The sequence below is a fragment of the Zingiber officinale genome, chromosome 4A (assembly GCF_018446385.1).
Source record: "Zingiber officinale cultivar Zhangliang chromosome 4A, Zo_v1.1, whole genome shotgun sequence".
Classification (NCBI taxonomy): domain Eukaryota; kingdom Viridiplantae; phylum Streptophyta; class Magnoliopsida; order Zingiberales; family Zingiberaceae; genus Zingiber; species Zingiber officinale.
In genome coordinates, this window is record NC_055992.1 from 162,587,450 (window position 1) to 162,605,731 (window position 18,282).

At 35.5% G+C, this 18,282-nt stretch overlaps 2 protein-coding genes across 4 annotated transcripts; both read left to right on the forward strand.

Moving 5' to 3' along the window:
• Nucleotides 1-231: 231 nt before the first annotated feature.
• On the forward strand, nt 232-4,565 carry LOC121972137 (multiple myeloma tumor-associated protein 2 homolog). 3 transcript variants are annotated; one of them, XM_042523798.1, is made up of 6 exons: nt 352-388; nt 1,538-1,627; nt 3,155-3,206; nt 3,286-3,414; nt 3,718-3,985; nt 4,116-4,565. In XM_042523798.1, the coding sequence occupies exons 4-6, from the start codon at nt 3,336-3,338 to the stop codon at nt 4,426-4,428; spliced, it is 660 nt and encodes a 219-aa protein (XP_042379732.1). In that variant the 5' UTR covers nt 352-388; nt 1,538-1,627; nt 3,155-3,206; nt 3,286-3,335; the 3' UTR covers nt 4,429-4,565. The 3 variants fall into 3 exon arrangements, with proteins under 3 accessions (XP_042379731.1, XP_042379732.1, XP_042379733.1); XM_042523799.1 differs by having other exon boundaries at nt 353-388; nt 3,286-3,409; XM_042523797.1 differs by lacking the exons at nt 3,155-3,206; nt 3,286-3,414 and having other exon boundaries at nt 232-388.
• Nucleotides 4,566-4,790: 225 nt separating this feature from the next.
• LOC121972136 (probable UDP-N-acetylglucosamine--peptide N-acetylglucosaminyltransferase SPINDLY) lies at nt 4,791-18,275 on the forward strand. The gene is made up of 18 exons (XM_042523796.1): nt 4,791-5,044; nt 5,446-5,882; nt 7,364-7,525; nt 7,617-7,792; nt 7,887-7,962; nt 10,916-11,044; nt 11,251-11,370; nt 11,477-11,545; nt 11,664-11,745; nt 12,346-12,440; nt 13,748-13,812; nt 14,169-14,367; nt 14,591-14,785; nt 15,036-15,130; nt 15,225-15,360; nt 15,447-15,664; nt 16,637-16,764; nt 17,333-18,275. Exons 2-18 carry the CDS (start codon nt 5,472-5,474, stop codon nt 17,734-17,736), a joined length of 2,760 nt encoding a protein of 919 aa, XP_042379730.1. The 5' UTR covers nt 4,791-5,044; nt 5,446-5,471; the 3' UTR covers nt 17,737-18,275.
• The last annotated feature ends 7 nt before the right edge of the window (nt 18,276-18,282 follow it).

The following is an 18,282-nucleotide window of genomic DNA, read 5'->3' on the forward strand; positions in this document are numbered from 1 at the left end:
CATTAATTTAAACAAATGGAACTCAAGTCAAATTTAAATCATCTCAAATTCAGAAAAAAATTAAATAATTATTTCCGATTAATTTTAGTAGTATTTTGAAAAAAAGAATATAAGCCGGGTTCGGTTTTAAATATATGATGCTGGGTTCGGTTTTTTTAAATATATGAAATCAAATTTTAAATATATGGTGTCGGGTTCGGTTCATGTTTGCGGAACCGACCCGCTTGGCAGCTAGTGGTTTATTATCTACAATTTCCGTATCGTTATCTCCAGCTTCGCCCTTTCGTCGCCGCGATCGGAATCGCTTTCGGAATCGAAGCGAGGCGAGGCGGAGCTGAGGAAGCGATGTATCATCCTTCGAGAGGAGGTGTTCGAGGCGGTCGAGATCGTAAGCTTCTTCTTCTTTCTTCCTCCCTTGCTTGGGTTCTATTCTATGTATGCGTCGGCTCATATCATTCTGTCAGAAAAATCTTTCAATTTTCACGCGGATCTTTGCGTATAAAGGGAGATTTATGTAGACGTTGCTCTTTGGACGGTGTATTATAAAATTATGTTTGTTTTTTTTCTCCGTTTCATTTCATTCTCTGTATTCATAACCAGCATTAGGGTTTATAATTAATGCTGCATGCGATATCCCGATCTCCATGGGAGGAATTCCCATAAAATAACGTAAAATTTTAGCGTGTGAAGTTTTTTTTTCCCTCTGTAATATTGTTATTTTAGTGCATGGATGATGGATATTTCACGTGTTTGAGGGCCAGGGAGTGTTTCTGATGAGCAGGAGGCAATACCCTGTTCCAGATATTTTAAGAACATTGAATGTCTTTATTCGTGTGGCTAGAACAACTAGTATTATGTGGTATGTCGTTATCGGATAGTTTTGATCAGTTTTGGCTTATCTAATTGTACTCTGGAAGTTAAAATATGCTGACGAATTGATTTTTGTGGTCTGGTAAGTTGTTATGTGATTGCTTTGACCATCTTTGGAATATCTAATCCTACTCTGATGTTAAACTATGCTAACAGATAGATTCCTGTGGCTAATGCTGATACATCAGTAATAATGCCTTTTTCTTTGATCATGCAGTCACATTGATTGAATTGGATGACTTATTGATTGATGGAAAACTCTAAATCTAATGGATACCTAAAAAATTCTTTGCTGGGAATTCTATGTACCTCAGGGACATAGATTACATATATACGTAGAGAGCTACACCTGTAGATACATGAAATTGCCACTTTCTAGTTGTTATTTTTCAAATGATGAAAATTTTGTTTGAGATATAGATCCTCTCATCTTGAAATATGTTAAGTTCAAAGCAATTTAATGTCTATCTTCCTTAACAAATGAATTATTTTGTGGAAAAATAGCACGGAATAGGCTGCTTTTGTCCATTTCTGGCTCCATGCAAATTACTTCATTGTTCTGTTTCTAATTTATCAGCTCTGATGACTTGTCTTTGGAGCTATTTTTATTTCCTTCCATCTTTGCTAAATAGATGGGACTCATACAGTATCCTGTCGTTTTTTTTAGAATTCAAATGGGATGATGTGAAGGTTGATAAACATCGAGAGAATTATCTTGGTCATAGCATTAATGCTCCTGTTGGCCGATGGCAAAAAGGTACTCTTCCTAGACTTCTATTTTATGCTTTAATTTTGTATAGGTAGTGGATTTTCTTGGTACTTTTCTGTATGATGTTTTTTTCCCTCTTTGTTTAGCAATATTTTTTACATAAAAGCAACAGAGCTTAGTTTTCCAAAATTTGCTATACATATTATTGGTCCTATTCATATAAACCGTTGGGTATAGAGAGATAGATAGTTTGACATGTCATACCTTTACGCCGTACATCCCGTGAGCACCTCAAATTTTTTTTTTTTTTCATTTTGAAATTTTTTGTATACTATAACCCAACTCTTAAATTCTAAAGGCAAAATCTGATTGGCACAACTGGAGTACATGTTAACATTTTTATTTTTTTTATTTTTTATTTTTTATTTTTTATTTTTGCTTGCAGGTATGCTATTTAGGGTGTGTTTGGTTTAAGGTTATCTCAGATAACCTTAGTTATCCATCCAAGGTTATCAATGAAAACCCTGTTTGGTTTAGGTAATCGGCGATTCCCGAGTAATTATCCATGCCTGACATGTCAGCAAAAGGGGCATGTAACCCGGAATCGGAAACCTCGAAAAAGTAAGGTTTTCTTTGATTCTGGGGTTAACGAAATTTTTTAACCAAAAATACCCCTAAAACTTTTTATAAAAAAAAATTTCATTTTAAAATAAAAAAAAATGTAAACTTAAAAAAATAATAATAATAAAAGAGAAAAACGTAAACTAAAAAAAATAAAAGAAACCACGAACTTAAAAAATAAAAACGAAAAGGAAAAACGAACTAAAAAAAAAAAGAAAAACGAACTATAAAAACGTAAATAAAAAAAACGTAAACTAAAAAAAGGAAAAACAAAAAAAAACGTTAAAAAACATAGAAAAACGTAAAGTTCAAATAATACTAATAATAATAATAATAATAAAGTTTCAAAAAGAAAGAAAAATAATATGTATAATTAGTTTTTGTAACGAAGGGTAATATATTAAAATATTAAACCGGTTTATACATTAAAATCTTCAAACAAACAAATTTTCTTTGCATTACCTAAATTGAACCAAACAACATTAGATTATGTTTTATTCCCCATAACTTTAGTTATGTGATTACTTGGTAATCACATAAACAAGGGACCAAACGTACCCTTAGGGTTTTGCCTTTAGGGTTTAGGAGTTGAGTAATAGTATTAAATAAAAAAAATTTCAAATCGATTTTTTTTTCAGGTGTGTACTGGGTGTGCGGTATAAGGTACTTAGCATATCAAAACTCTATGCGCATGCGCACACACATATGAGTCTTTACAATTCATATTCATGATTATGGCCATAAATCAAATATACCATTGGTTTCAACATTTTTTTTTGCCATGTATTTTGTTTCTTTATTATTGTTTTTTTATTATTTTATTCTATCTCTGGTCATATCTTACTAAAGAAACATTATTGTTTTTAGATAATCACTCGTGCTATCATGTATAACTTGCCTTAAGAACTCAAAGACTATATCCATTGTCAATCTTACAAATCTTTACCTGTCTAGGTATCTTCTACATTGTTGCAGTAATTGGGGTCATTGTCATCTTAAAAACTGGGTAGGTCACTCAAGGTCCAAGCAGAAGTCATTCCCCCCCAAACAACTAGATTTTCCCTTGAACAGGAGAAAATTTACAGGTGAGCAGGGGGCCTGTGGGAAGTGGTAGGCAGAGGGGAGGAAGTCACAGATGCTATTGAACAGAGAGCAAAAGTGGTGGTGGGTGGCTCGAGAGTATGATCGATGGAAGGTGTTCACTGACGAGTATGGTAAAATGATTTTGTTTTCCCTCCAAATGACCACATTTTCCATTGAACTTAGGAAATATTTCCGATGATCATGATTTTACGACGTGCCAAATGCTGGAAAAACACTAGTAAATATTTTCCACAAAACAAATAGATCTTTTGTGCCCTTTGGTTCTTTGAATTACCTTTTTGGAGGCAGAATTCCATCTGTTACCCTACTGTATTTTAACATTGATCTTTTTTTTCTTCTTGCAATCCTCTCTCTGCAACAGTAAAAAAGGTTATATGTTTGCTCTTTATTAATTTTATTTTACCATTTATCAGGGAAAGATCTGTTCTGGTATACTCGAGACAAGCAATCTCCCAGCTCAGAGATGGATTCCATTAGAGAGGAAATCAAAAGGATCAAAGAAGATGAAGAACAGGCTATGCGAGAAGTGCTTGGCTTGACTCCCAAGCGTGCCAGTCGGCCTCAAGGCAATCGGCTGGATAAACATGAATACACAGAGCTTGTAAAGAGAGGGTCTACCGCTGACGACCTGGGTGCTCAGCATGCCGAAGCAATTATGGTTCAAGGGCTTGGCTTGTACAAGTAAGATCACTATCACACTAATCTCTTTTTTGCTCAGCAGCTATATTATTGATTTCATTGCTCTAGAATATTGAGACTGTTAAATCACAACACTTAGTTTGAGCTAAAACATTCGTGCTGTGGGCTGCAGGGCACCTCGCAATCAACCGGAGTCTATCACTCTTCAACGGACCTTGGCTAAGGCACCTGGTAAGAATGAACAAACTACAATTAACGAAAGTGACGAAGATCAGTCGATGGACACACGCAGAAAAAGGAGGCGGCGGGAAGAAAGGGATGAGAGGAGACCCCGCAGTAGTAATGATGAACCAAGACACGAAGAGGGAAGGGACAGAGAAGGTAATCATCGGAAGCATCACGAGAAGAAACGGTCTAATGATTCGGACGACAAGCGAATACACCAGAGCAGGCATAAAGGCAAGAGCAGGCATGATTCTGATTGATTCATGGCTTGTCATGGCCAGTGACGATAAATTCTGTATCTATGTTTTCACCTAGAATTAACTGCATTTGTTTGAAACAAGCTAATGGTTAATCGCTTAATCTCAAAAGCCAACACATCTGTTGGTCGTTGGCAGTAGTTATCGCCTACGAAAGATATTGCAGTTCTTTCTAACATCATTTATTAGATACTGAAATATCCTGGCATTAAATAATATTTATTAGATAAGAAATAATATTCTTCAGTTTTTTTTTAATCGAAGAAGCCTTTTATTTATTAGATATTTTTATCGGTAAAAAAAAATCTTCGATTCGGTATTTATGGAGTAGCGACGCGTATCATTAGCCCGCAAATTACCTCTACAATAAAAGGGCATACGGCACAAGGCAGCTGCCGCGGTAGGCAGCGCAGCGAAAAGGGCGACGCAAAGACTGGAAAAAAGCCGACGAAAAAGAGAGCGATACGAAGAAGTCGAGGGAGAGCCCTCCACCCCTGCCGCCGCGCGAAAACCCTCCGGACTGCCTCCCTCTCTCCGTCCGTTCGACACCCTCGCTGCTGGAGCAGCGCGCTTCTTCCCTTCCGGTGGCTTCCCTCTCACCGCCGCTCCGCCTTCCATTGTAAGGCCGAAACCCTAGCGTTCTGTTCTAATCTTGCCGCTCTCTTTCTATTTCTTTTTCCTGTTCTGTTGTTCCGTGTAGATTACGCTGATGTGTTGTTTGGGTTTCTCGCGTTTTTCTCACTCCGTGGACTCGCATTTTGATTGACTTCGTCGGACTTGGTCTTCGTTCATCGGCGTTTCCTTGAAGTGTGATTAAAGTTGGGACTTTTCACTCTTTGATCTTTGAATTTCTTTGGTAGGGCTTTTGCATCGAGTTGCCAGAGTGTAGGATGAATTTACTTATACCGATCCCTTTTCCTGTCCGCTTTATGTTCTTCGTTTAAAGTGAATCATAGCCCGTTCTAAGACTCTCAAGAGGTAAATTTAGCTTATTTCTTTCATCTCCTTCACTCTTTCCAGGAGCAGTGTCAGGTGGCTATCTCCTCATGGCATGGATAGAGGACACTGATAATGGGAATAAGAGGGAATGTGCTCTATTGGAGAATGGCTGCCCCAAAGCTTTGAAAACTTCCTTAGATGAGTGCTCAACTCAGCCTGAAGTTCCTTTGCTTAGGAGGAAGATTGAAGGGAATGGTGCTCTCACATATGCTAATATCCTAAGGTCGCGAAACAAGTTTGCAGATGCTCAGTTGTTGTATGAAAGCATCCTTGAGAAGGATAAAACCAATCTGGAAGCCCTTATAGGCAAGGGAATCTGCCTCCAAATGCAGAATCAATTGCGGCAAGCTTTTGGTTGTATTACAGAAGCAATTAAGCTTGATCCATTCAATGCTTGCGCCCTCACTCACTGTGGGGTTATTTACAAGGATGAGGGACACTTATCGGAGGCTGCTGAGGTGTTCATGATTTCTGTATTTGTTAATTATTTACTAATTCAGATATTTCTTAATCTAGACGGAAAATTTGTTTTTTTATTATTGTATTTGGGGTAAATCTTGTTACTTAAATCCCTGGAATTTTGTTAGTTGAGTGACTTAATTGTTATATTTAGGCTGGGCTTACTTTGGCGGAATGATAGGTATGGGGAGGGGAAGTGGAAAGGGGATCGTAAGGCTCACAAAGTTATACATGGATTATGAATTACTTGGGTATAGTTTTGTGTTACTTTCTCTCCCCCTCCCTCTCCCTTCTATCTTTTGGTTTAAGTAAGCCCATCTTTACTAGTTCTTTATTTTCATGACACACAATTTTCATTTTCTTTTACTTGAGTTTAAATAAGTGTTTGATCAGGCATCTCCTAAAGAAAACGCTAGTTGCTAAGTATTCCATTTTTTAGGTAGTTAACAATTGTAGCATCCTTTTTTGTTACTATTGGGTTGTATTTTTTTGAGAAAAGGTATCTAAAATTCATTAGGGCTTTTTTACTTTATTTTTGACAATTTAATACTTAATGCCTTCATTTTATTGGTAACTATGGATAATTGAAACTTGTTCCTTCGGATCCTCTATGAACTTAAAGATTGATTTTGTGATCTATCAGATTCTTAAATATATACCTGTTAATTAGTATAGTATATGCGATCTACACATGTAGTTTAAAAACCTTTTCTGGTTTATTTTAACCAGTTTAAGCTAATCCAAATTTACTTCAAAGCTGAACTATCGTATTTAGTTGCTTCTGATTTCTAAGTGTTTACTCAAGAACATGTTTTGCAAATGATTAATACTCAAGATATTGATATAGAAATTTCTTAATACTTTAATATTGATCACATATTCCTAGAAAATGCTTATATGCATCATAAGTTTTATATAGTGGGCTGACTTTATATGACCTGCATACTCTTTCGCCTTTCTAAATACTTGAAGATAGATGTGTTATGTTTTTGGGTGGTATAAAATAAATAAATCTATTAATTATTGAGCAGTTTGGTTTAGTTCAGATGACTGGTATATATATATTCCATGGGCAAGTTAACTAGTTTAATTTATGAGGGACAAAAGAAAATATGCTAGAAAAAGTATCTAAATAACTTGGGCATTACTGATATATTACCATGCATAGAATCCAACAGGGATAAATTTATCTATGAAAATGTTCACAACTGGTTGGACAGACTGCTAATTGTTTTTATAGTTAATTTTTACCATTTCGTGGTGAATACTGCATATCCTGCTTACCTAAGATTGTTTTTATAGTTTCTCTATCAATTTTCTATATACTCTCTTTTCGTTGTATTTTTGCACCCTTTTGAGATTTGGTAATTCTGAGGTTCTCATTTTCACTTCCATTGTTTAATCCACTGTTAGTTTATTAGATGTATTGGGAAGTTTACTCAAATAAACAATTAAATCTGACACAATAAGTTTATTGCAGTCATATAAGAAGGCTTTAAAGGCAGATCCTTCATACAAACCTGCTGCAGAATGCCTTGCTATTGTTTTGACAGATCTTGGGACAAGCTTAAAACTTGCCGGTAACACTGAGGAAGGAATTCAGAAGTATTTTGAAGCACTTAAAGTAGATAGTCACTATGCTGTATGTTCATGAATCTTATTTGCCTGGTTACTGTTTTTGGGCTTTCCCTCTAATTTTTGGGGTTTGATATGACACCACTTTTATACTTCAGCCCGCCTATTACAACCTTGGAGTTGTTTACTCCGAGATGATGCAATATGATTTGGCTCTAAACTGCTATGAGAAGGCTATCCTAGAGAGGCCCTTATATGCTGAAGCATACTGCAACATGGGTGTAATATATAAAAATCGGGGTGACTTGGAGGCAGCTATTGCTTGCTATGAAAGGTGACATCCAAGTTATTTTTTTGTTTAACATAACTATAATGGTTCATTTCTCCTGGTTCATAATTATTGTGGGTATTTTGTTTTCCTGTATCAGGTGCTTAGCTGTGTCTCCAAACTTTGAAATTGCCAAAAATAACATGGCAATAGCTTTGACAGACCTTGGGACTAAGGTCAGTTATTTATCTCAGTCTGCGTCATACATATTCTAAGTGCCTTTGCAGTGTGCACCTTCAAAATCAGTTGGGCCCTTGTTGTAATACTCGTGCTATATTTTTATTTTGCTTTTCTCCAGGGTGTCATTTTCTGACCTCTGTTGGTGTTCCACTTTTTCATGCTTAAAAGATTGACTATACATGTTCCCCATGTCAAAGAAATTAAAATCTTTTAATGCATTTCAAGTAGAATATCCATTCAGATAGATTATCACTAATTCCATATACTTTCTTAGTTAATGTGGCATTGATTCATGCTAGTCTCTCCCAAGTATATGGAAAGCCTGTTGTTTCATGTTTTACAAGATTTGCATGATAGTCAACGGGTATGCTCCAGAAAGTAAAAACAAGGAAAAGATATAGGACTGATGTGTTTGAAGACCAAAAAAAAGGATTTTAGTTCTGAATGTGCCCATTCAAGTTTTAAAATTCACAATTCACCCTCCCATCCATTTTACTGCAGTCACCGTGATTAACGTCCCTCGTGATGGTCCTAGGACGGGTTGATGAGGGCAAGCGTAATCGCCTTTTGCCCAATAGGAGTTAAGATGCAGAAATATCTTTAGTTGAATGCTTTTTGGTGACATAGTTCTGGTTGGATACAAGGTTCTGCTATATAATAATTCTATGTACACTAATGCATTAACCATCTCACTGGCTCAGTTCAGGAAGCATTTCAGGATTTTCCTTTAATAGTAGCCAAAAATATCATACTAGCTTGGTACATGTCAGTTCCTTTCAACAGTTTTGTTGTGGCTCTGGTTACTCTTCAAAAATATATCTTAAAACTTTAGTGGCCTCTCTGTACCCTCTTGGTTCTTATGTATGTACCTAATTCTAAATTGCAATTTTGAAGCTTTCTATAGAATTTGCCACAGTTCTTTTACACATCTGAAGTGCAGCTAACATCATGCTGCTGCTCACAAAAGATGTTTAAAAATGTTAGGTCATTTGATAATCAAGCTGTGAAGTTCTGCAATGACATAGAGTGATGGCTTATTTTTAGAATGATACCTGATTACAAGCCTGATGAATATGGGATATCAGCATTTACTGCCTCAATAGGCTTTTCATACGATGTGTGTTTCATCAATTTACATCCACATAAACATTATGGACTTTGTTGGTTCTTACACGGCTGACCAAGTGGGCAATGTGATTGTTGGAAGTTGGAATAACTTAATAAAATTATTTTTTATTTAATTCATAGTTTAATATTGTTATAATTATAACTTCCTTTGACAGTTGTATTGCTTCTAATCTCCCTTCAATTAACCCATGCAATTTCCTAAAATTAATGGACTTGTATCTAAGTCAAGATCTATAGTTATAACAGCACCACTGAGACTGGATGATGACAGTTAAATGAGGTTTCTGCATCTGGGAACAATCTTTGCTTCTGTCTTGTTTCATTATTTTGATTTCAATGTTGTGTTCCTGTTAGTTGCTTTTTACATGATCAAAGTTCTCATAGCATTGTTCTATGTACCCATTTTCATAATTCCTCTCAGATTCTGTTTTCCTTATCTGTGGCTTGTGCACTTTATTTTATAATCTTTTTTCTTGATGTATCATCAGCATTATTTGAACTTGGACTGAAAATTTGAAGTGAAGTCCAGCAATTCGGAATTTGGTAGGATTTGTATGGTTAAAGCAGTTTCAATTTTGTAAAAGTTCCTGTAGGCCAGGATTCTTTTACCTTGCTATTGATGCTTTTGCCTAGTTCATGCCTGTGAGAATCAGGTTACAATGGAACAACTCACCTAAAGCACTAGCATAAAATTTGCACTGCCATGTCTCAGCTGTTGAGGTGTACTTTAGGAAAATCTTAAGAAAAAAATGAAAGTTTTTGCAAGGATCGCACCTTGAAACCATATTATGCCTTAATCAGGATGTAACACTGTAGAGTAGATATCCTCACTAAAAATCATGCAGTCTCGTATATTTGTCTTTACATTAATTCATTAGTCAATGATTATATTGCAGAGGAATTGTCTGGTGGACTCATCTATGTGAACAAGCTAGCTCTAGACGTTATCAGCTGTGCATAATTTACTGATTAAAAGAAGGAACCTTGTTTTATTGGTCCCACAGGATAATAGTTCAAATATCATGTTCCTGGACTAATTTTACATATTCATCTAGTCTTGTTGAAGATCAATTGTCCTGATAAATTGAATCTTTAGTCCTACAAATTAATATTAAAAATTGAAGAAAATAGAATATCGGTAGATCCTTTCAATTTTGAATGAGGCAAGTGTTTGACTGAATTTGGTAATTAGCCTAAAAACTTAAAAGTGAGTTCTGGATGAGGCAGATATTAACACAAATCTCAAATTAATATTTATCTAGTCTTATTGAAGATCAAATGTTTCTTGATAAATTGAATCTTTAGTCTTACAAGCCAATGTTAGAAATCAAGAAAGTAGAGTATGACATTGCTCGTTAAATTGCTAATGTGGTAAGTGTATAGATACTGAATTTGGTTATCTGCTTGACAAGTCAATTTCTTCTCTCATATTAAGTGCTTCTCTAGAAGGGACCTTTGGTGCAACGGTATAGTTGTTGTGGGACCTTGTGGTCACGGGTTCGAGTCAGAAATAGTCTCTTGAAGTGCAAGATAAGGCTGCTTATAATAGACTCAATAAGGTCCGATCCTTCCTCATTGTTGGGAGCTTCGTGCACCATGTTGTTGTTTATATTAAGTATTTCTCTAATCTTCAGGAATCATCTATGCACTAACACTTTGCTTAATTTGTTAATTATTTTTACAACTATGAAAGTAATTCTGCATGCAGTGATATTGGGCCTTTCTGCTATTGTTGACTTTTTTCTCCATTGAGTGATTTACAGATTACAATTTATTTTAAAATTAATTACAGTTTGTTTAACTGATTCCTTATATTCTTAGGTAAAACTCGAGGGTGATATAAACCAAGGTGTAGCATATTACAAAAAAGCTTTGTTTTACAATTGGCACTATGCTGATGCGATGTATAATCTTGGTGTTGCATATGGTGAAATGCTTAAATTTGATAAGGTTAGTCTTATACATTACAATATTTTGCATCTTGTGGAAAGTGTGATGAGTTGCTTAATCATGTACGGGGTGTCATCAAAGCATGGGCCATCTGTAGCTTAATATAGAGTCATCTAACAACTGTCTTTGTTTGTGTTTCCTTTGTTTTACTATCTCTTCTTTCCTGCAAGATACTCTTTGACACTTGAATCTGAATATTCATGAAGGCAATTGTGTTTTATGAACTTGCATTACACTTCAATCCCAATTGTGCGGAGGCTTGCAACAATTTGGGAGTTATCTATAAGGACAGAGACAATCTGGATAAGGCGGTGGAATGTTACCAGGTATGTTCTGTTTTTCAGTCCTCCATATTTAAAAATTTGATATATCTTTATCTATAGTGTGATATTGCTCTTGATATTTCTGTTGACACTTGGTTATTTTTTCTAGACGGCTTTATCTATTAAACCAAACTTCTCTCAATCGCTAAATAATCTTGGTGTGGTCTTCACTGTCCAGGTATAACCATCTAGATTATGGATCACTTGTGAAATTGTTATGTGAATTTACTATTTTTTCAAAAATGACTTATACCGGTAAGTTGACAGTATTGCAAAAATGACATTCTTCTCTATAGGGTAAAATGGATGCAGCTGCCAGCATGATTGAAAAAGCCATCATTGCAAATCCTACATATGCTGAAGCATACAATAACCTAGGTTGGTTGTGCATCTATTCTCTTTATTTCTACTGTCTTTGGTTTATCACTTAAGATTATGATTTGAAGATGTGTCTTTGCTCTTAACTTTCTGAGATGCTAGGAAGTCCAGAGTGGTTGGCACTTTTTTAAGTTTTAAATGCCTATGGGCTTCCCTTATATCTCTGTCAGGAACCATATGCCCCTTTATGCTAACTAAGGGAAGGTATCTATTTTAGATTTTAGGATTTTGCAAATAGAATCTCACAGAAGATTGTTGTCTGACTAGAGGTGTCTCAGCTCTTCTGTTAGAGGTTTTGGTATAAATATGCAATTCGGTCTTAGATTATTTGGTACAATAGTATCCTATACCAGTAGATCTATGTAAATGCTCATATCAATCTATTGCAGTTATATTATATTTCTTGTTGATTTATTTTTATCAGAGGGTTTCCATAGTTATCCTAGATTATTTTGTACTGTAGTATCATATTCAAGGCCTCGAGGGGATCTATGCAAATGATTATATCAATGGATCACAGCTATATTATATTTCTTGTTGATATCTTTGAGAGTTGCTGTAAGAAATTTCTTTTGTACTCTCACTATATTTCTTGTTTAGGGGTTCTCTACAGAGATGTGGGCAGTATTAATCTGTCTATCGAGGCTTATGAGAGATGTCTCCAGATAGATCCTGATTCACGTAATGCTGGTCAGGTAACATGCTTTTTTGGATTTGTCCGTCTTCATATTCTCATCATCTATATTTTCATACTCCAAGATGTGAATTCTTTGCTTGTTTCTTGATATCTTAAACCAAGTCTATTATGCATATTATTCAAGTGACTTTTGGACTATACCTAGCTCCCATCTGACTAGGGCTAGCATGATGGATTGCTCCTGACACCTAATGTTGACAGTTGGCATGCTGGTTCCAAATCTGTCCTGTTTTTCTCGGGGAGTAAGCATGTTATGGCAACATGTCATGCATACGAATAGAGTATATTGAACTGCCACCTGTCTGGTACAACACTATAACAGCAAACCATTTGTTTTTGTTTCCATTGCTGCCAGTTCTTATTGTTTATCTTTGTACCCTTTCCCTATCCTCCAGTATGATAATCAATATAATTAAGGTTTGTTGGAGACTTTGATGCAGATGACCATATTATCTCATTTAAATTATTTTGACATATTGTGGAAAAAACAAAAACTTCCTTTATACCTTCCTCTTCACAATGCTTTGACTTTTGAGCATGCCTATGAATCAATGACAAAAGTACATGGGTGTATGCAAATGTTCTTTTTGTTTGTGCCTTTTTTTTCATATATAAAATTAAATATCTCTCGGATACTATTATTATTAATTTTATCTTTCTAGTACACTCATCTTAGCATTCTCCTTTTTACACTAATTTTATTTTGCTTTATTTATTTTTTTATTATGTGTTCTTTTGTAATTGTGAAAACTATGATCCTTAAAATCACAGCTGGTCATCCATAATTAAAGTTTTTCCTAAACCAAGAGCAAATATTAGTTTGAAGAATCAGCTGATCTGAGTCTGCCTGGTTGAATTGGATCTGGATTGACTGAATTTGAGCTGATTTTGCTCAAGATGTTAACTCTCATAGGACTGAGAAATTCTAGTGTAAAGATCAAGGAGATATCATAAATTAACAAACATAGGAAGAAATTGGCTAAAATGTGAGAAATGGGCAGAAATAGGACTATAGTTGCAAATGGGTAGTAAAAGTAATTAAAATAGAAAGAAACATACTGATTGGGGTGGAGAAGGAGAGGTTAGAGCGATGAAGCAGTGGAAGAGATCTACAACTACTTTCTAGAGGCACCATTTTCTTAATATTTGATTGCTTTTACTCTAATGGGATAACCCTATATCTTTAAGTTGCATTGCTGACCTATTTGATTATTACTGTCAATTATCATCTCAATTAACCAGGTACCATTAGGTCAGAGTACCTGGTGAAAATACTTCTTCACTAATTTGTATGTAGTTTTGCAGAATCGACTCTTGGCAATGAACTACATAGATGTGGGTTCAGATGATAAACTTTTTGAGGCGCATAGGTAGTAACAATTTCCTAACCAAAAGTCTTGCTTCATTTGTTTGTTTTTGCATCTTCCATTAGAGTGATTATTTTTCTTTGAAAACACTAACTTTTTCATTTTTTGGTAAATTAAATAGAGTTATTTTATTAACTTATTTGGGAAAGGGTTTATCATTCTGATATAGTTGTCATGTTTTTTTATATAAAGGTTTCATTATTTATCTGGAACTAGGATTAGCATAATATTTTTTGAAGTATATCAATTCATGACTGTCAATATTTGCCTACAGTTGCTTGAATAAGTTTATTTATTGGTTGCTTTATGATTTTTCATATACATTATATGGCTTGATTCTAAGTTAAACTGTTTCTTAGGGAATGGGGAAGGCGCTTTATGAATCACTATGTGCAATATACCACTTGGGATAATCCTAAAGACACAGACCGTCCGCTGATAGTTGGATATGTGTCCCCTGATTATTTTACTCACTCTGTTTCCTACTTCATTGAAGCACCTCTTTCTCACCATGACTATGCAAACTATAAGGTGGTTGTATACTCTGCCGTTGTCAAGGTGAAAATTCTCCTTTTCCTTTATTTCTATTTTTCTCCTTATGTTTGTTTAGTTGAATCATTCTCCTTGCACCTTTTCCTTGTGGACTGTGGCCAAGTCTTTTCCTTTTCTGTTTTTTTTCTCTTTAATATTCTTGCCTTTGCATTTTGAATAACCATTTTCCCGGCATTTTGAATATAACCATTTTTCCATTGCTGATTTGTTACTTGGTATGATTCTTTAGGCAGACGCAAAGACACTTAAATTTAAGGATAGAGTTCTGAAAAAGGGTGGTGTGTGGAGAGATATTTATGGTATAGATGAGAAAAGGGTGGCTAGCTTGGTTAGAGATGATAAAGTTGATATATTGGTGGAGCTTACTGGACACACTGCAAATAATAAATTGGGCATGATGGCTTGCCGGCCTGCTCCAGTCCAGGTAGTAGTTGCCAATTTATATATTTTCAGCATTATGTGGCTATTCTCAGCAATTGCAAAAGTATTCATCTTCTGATGCTGACCACCCATTAGGGATTTCAGTATTTCATGAAGTACTTTTCTTTCTTCATGGAGTTTCCTGTTTCCCTTCTTCCTGCTTTTCTTTCATGTTCATAGCTTAGTAGGATTTAGGTTATCAGCATTCTACTAGCGTGTTGTTCTTATGATTGGTGGTATATGATGATTGTTAGGCAACATGGATTGGTTACCCAAATACAACTGGTTTGCCAACAATTGATTATCGGATAACAGATGAGTTAACGGATCCACTTAATTCAAATCAAAAGTAAGTCTTAAATTATGTCATTTTTAACATATAAAGATTGCCAATTTTGTGCTAATGTTAATGGCTAATTAATGAGGGATAATATTTTTGGCAGGAATGTTGAAGAATTAGTTCGTCTCCCAGATTGTTTTCTCTGCTATACGCCTTCCCCTGAGGCTGGTCCTGTTACACCAACACCGGCTCTTTCCAATGGTTTTATCACCTTCGGAAGCTTTAATAATTTGGCTAAGGTAGCACCTAAAATTATATTATTTATTATTTATTTTTTTTTGAAATTAAAGCTATGATATAATTTTGTTTTATTTATATTTGTCAGATAACACCAAGAGTATTGCGAGTTTGGGCAACTATATTATGTGCAGTTCCCAATTCTAGACTCGTTGTCAAGTGCAAGCCTTTCTGTTGCGAAAGTGTTAGGCAGAAATTTCTCTCTACATTGGAGCAGATGGGGTTGGAATCCTTGCGAGTTGATCTATTACCCCTTATCCTTCTTAACCATGATCACATGCAAGCATATTCCTTGATGGATATAAGGTGCAACATTGACTCAACTTTCATCCTTGTACTTTGTTTATGACAAGAAAGTAAGAAACCATCTTTATTCAGGGAACGCATTAACTGATCTAAAACAACTTTGGCAGCATGCTTATTCCCATTGGCTAATTGTTTTTCATTATCTAATATGTCCTTGTCCTTATTTCTGGTGATCTTCCTTGCCATTTCATAAAAAAAAAAAAGTACATTAAAATTTAATTTATGTTATGTTTTTTTGTTCAAGAAATTAAGCTGTCTTAAAGTGAAGAATTATTTTAAAGTTCAACTAACTTTTTGGTGCTTAAGATTTATAGTTTGTTAGGCAAATACAACTTGCTAATGCTTACTAATACGGTGATAAACCCCAAAATGGATCACTTTCTGTTTATACTTTTTTCATTTGGAACTTCCACAGATTCTGTTATCTTTTTATTCAAGTCGAACTTTAGTTGTGGATACCAGAACCAAACTTTAACCGTGTTGATTATGAAAAAACTGTTTTATTCTTTGTCCAACTTTTGTGTCATCTCCTAATAATATCTATATACTTTTTCCTTTTTTTTTCTTCGTCTGCTTTTACATATTATCAATCTATTAGAGCACATTGCAGGCCTTGATTTTCTCTACGTGAGTTCAATTTCAAAATATCACTGTTATATCCTCAATAATAAATTGAGTTTATAGTCCACTAATTCTGTGTTTACTTGGATGGAAATAAGAAAGGAAACGGAGTAAAACTATCAATTTCTTCTGTGTACTTGAAAAGAAATATAAAGTGAGAAATATGATTCCTTCCAACTCTACTTTATTTCTGCCCAAGTTGTGCGAAAATGATTGAAATAATATTTAAACATCTAATAAAGGCAATGAAGTAATTATTATTACTTGTGTGGTCTGTGTTCAAGATTTGTTACTTTGCCTAGTCTTTTACCTTGCTATGGTTTATTGAAGAATGACTACCTGCTTTTGCAGCTTGGATACATTTCCATATGCAGGAACAACTACTACTTGTGAGTCACTGTACATGGGAGTTCCGTGTGTCACAATGGCGGGTTCTGTTCATGCTCATAATGTCGGTGTCAGCCTTCTGACTAGAGTTGGTAAGAATATATATCAATGGTTAAACTTCTGGATACATAGCACTGGAAGTAATTTAACATATTTATTCAAACAAAATTTATATCAGAAATGTACATCAATACTACACGTTCTAGCTATACTCTTTCAAGCAGTTGCATGGCTATACAAATGAGGGCAGATCCTCTGGTCCGCTTTTTGCGGACCAGGGGAGGACTACTTACATGCATATTGGCGGGGAGTCATGACCCCCACCTATTTTATAGGTGGGGACCATGACTCCCCACCAATACATACAAGTGGCTCCTCCTCTGGACCGCAAAAAGAGGACTGATCTGGGCTGTATACAAATGGAGTTACAAGTTCTTTACTTGGGCCTGAGCTTTTTGCCGTTAGAAGCAAGGGGAGTTGAATTTGCAATGATTTAGTGAGCATGTGGCCTATACATGTTAACAATCTTTTGCCAGGATTCATTAGATAACCTTGTTGAGAATTTTATTTTATTTTATTATCTTAACATCCTAAGTTTTAATTTTTTTTCTTTATGTATTCTGCATATGTGCCTTTCCCCTGAGTCTAGTTTTGGTGCAGGTTTGGGCCGGCTGGTTGCGAAAACAGAAGAGGAATATGTCAAATTGGCATTAAAGCTGGCTTCGGATATCTCAGCTCTAGGAGAGCTAAGAATGTCACTGCGAGAGCTTATGTCGAAGTCTCCAATCTGTGATGGATCAAAATTTGCACGAGGACTAGAGTCAACATATCGAGACATGTGGCGGCGATACTGCCGCAATGATGTACCTGCAATCAGGCATATGGAATCTCTGCGAGATCAACCACCTCTTTCCAATGAGATTATGGTGAAGTTTTCTGGACAAAAAAACAATATTGATTCGGAACAACTGAATCACCAAACGCAATCACAGATAAATGGTGTTACGGTCAATCACACCCCGAGCCCAAAGAAAAGCAGCTATGAAGCAAATGGTAATAGATAAGAGATCATGGAAAGGGAGGTGCCTGCTGTTTTACTTGGGAGGTCCTTTGAAAGTTGAAGCTCACCCTTGGAGATTTTAAGTGTTAATCGATTGGGTTTCTTGGTCTTCAGTGTCAAGTAAATTCGCCTGTCGCTTTGACCAAATAGCCATGATTAGCATGGCTAAGAGAGAGAGAGAGAGAGAGAGAGAGAGAGAGAGAGAGAGAGAGTGAGAGAGAGATTGATAGATCGGTGCTGCTGATTTCTCTGAAGCATCCGGAAAAGATAACCAGATTTGTAACGAACAGAGAAGGTGACACCAGATTTGTACACTCGCATACGGATAGCAACTCATTCGACAAGAATGACTTGTCACGATGTCATAGTTTGGAGGGGGATTCTGTCGGTGAAATAGGGTTGAGTAGTACTTTGTAGCATGTAAACATCAGGCTTGATTGGGAGATTATGATTCATCTTACCATGTTTAACTTCTTCGTAGAATCATACACTCGCATAACATCATATTGGTTAATCTACGATATCTTTTCTTTTCGCTATTTATTTGATA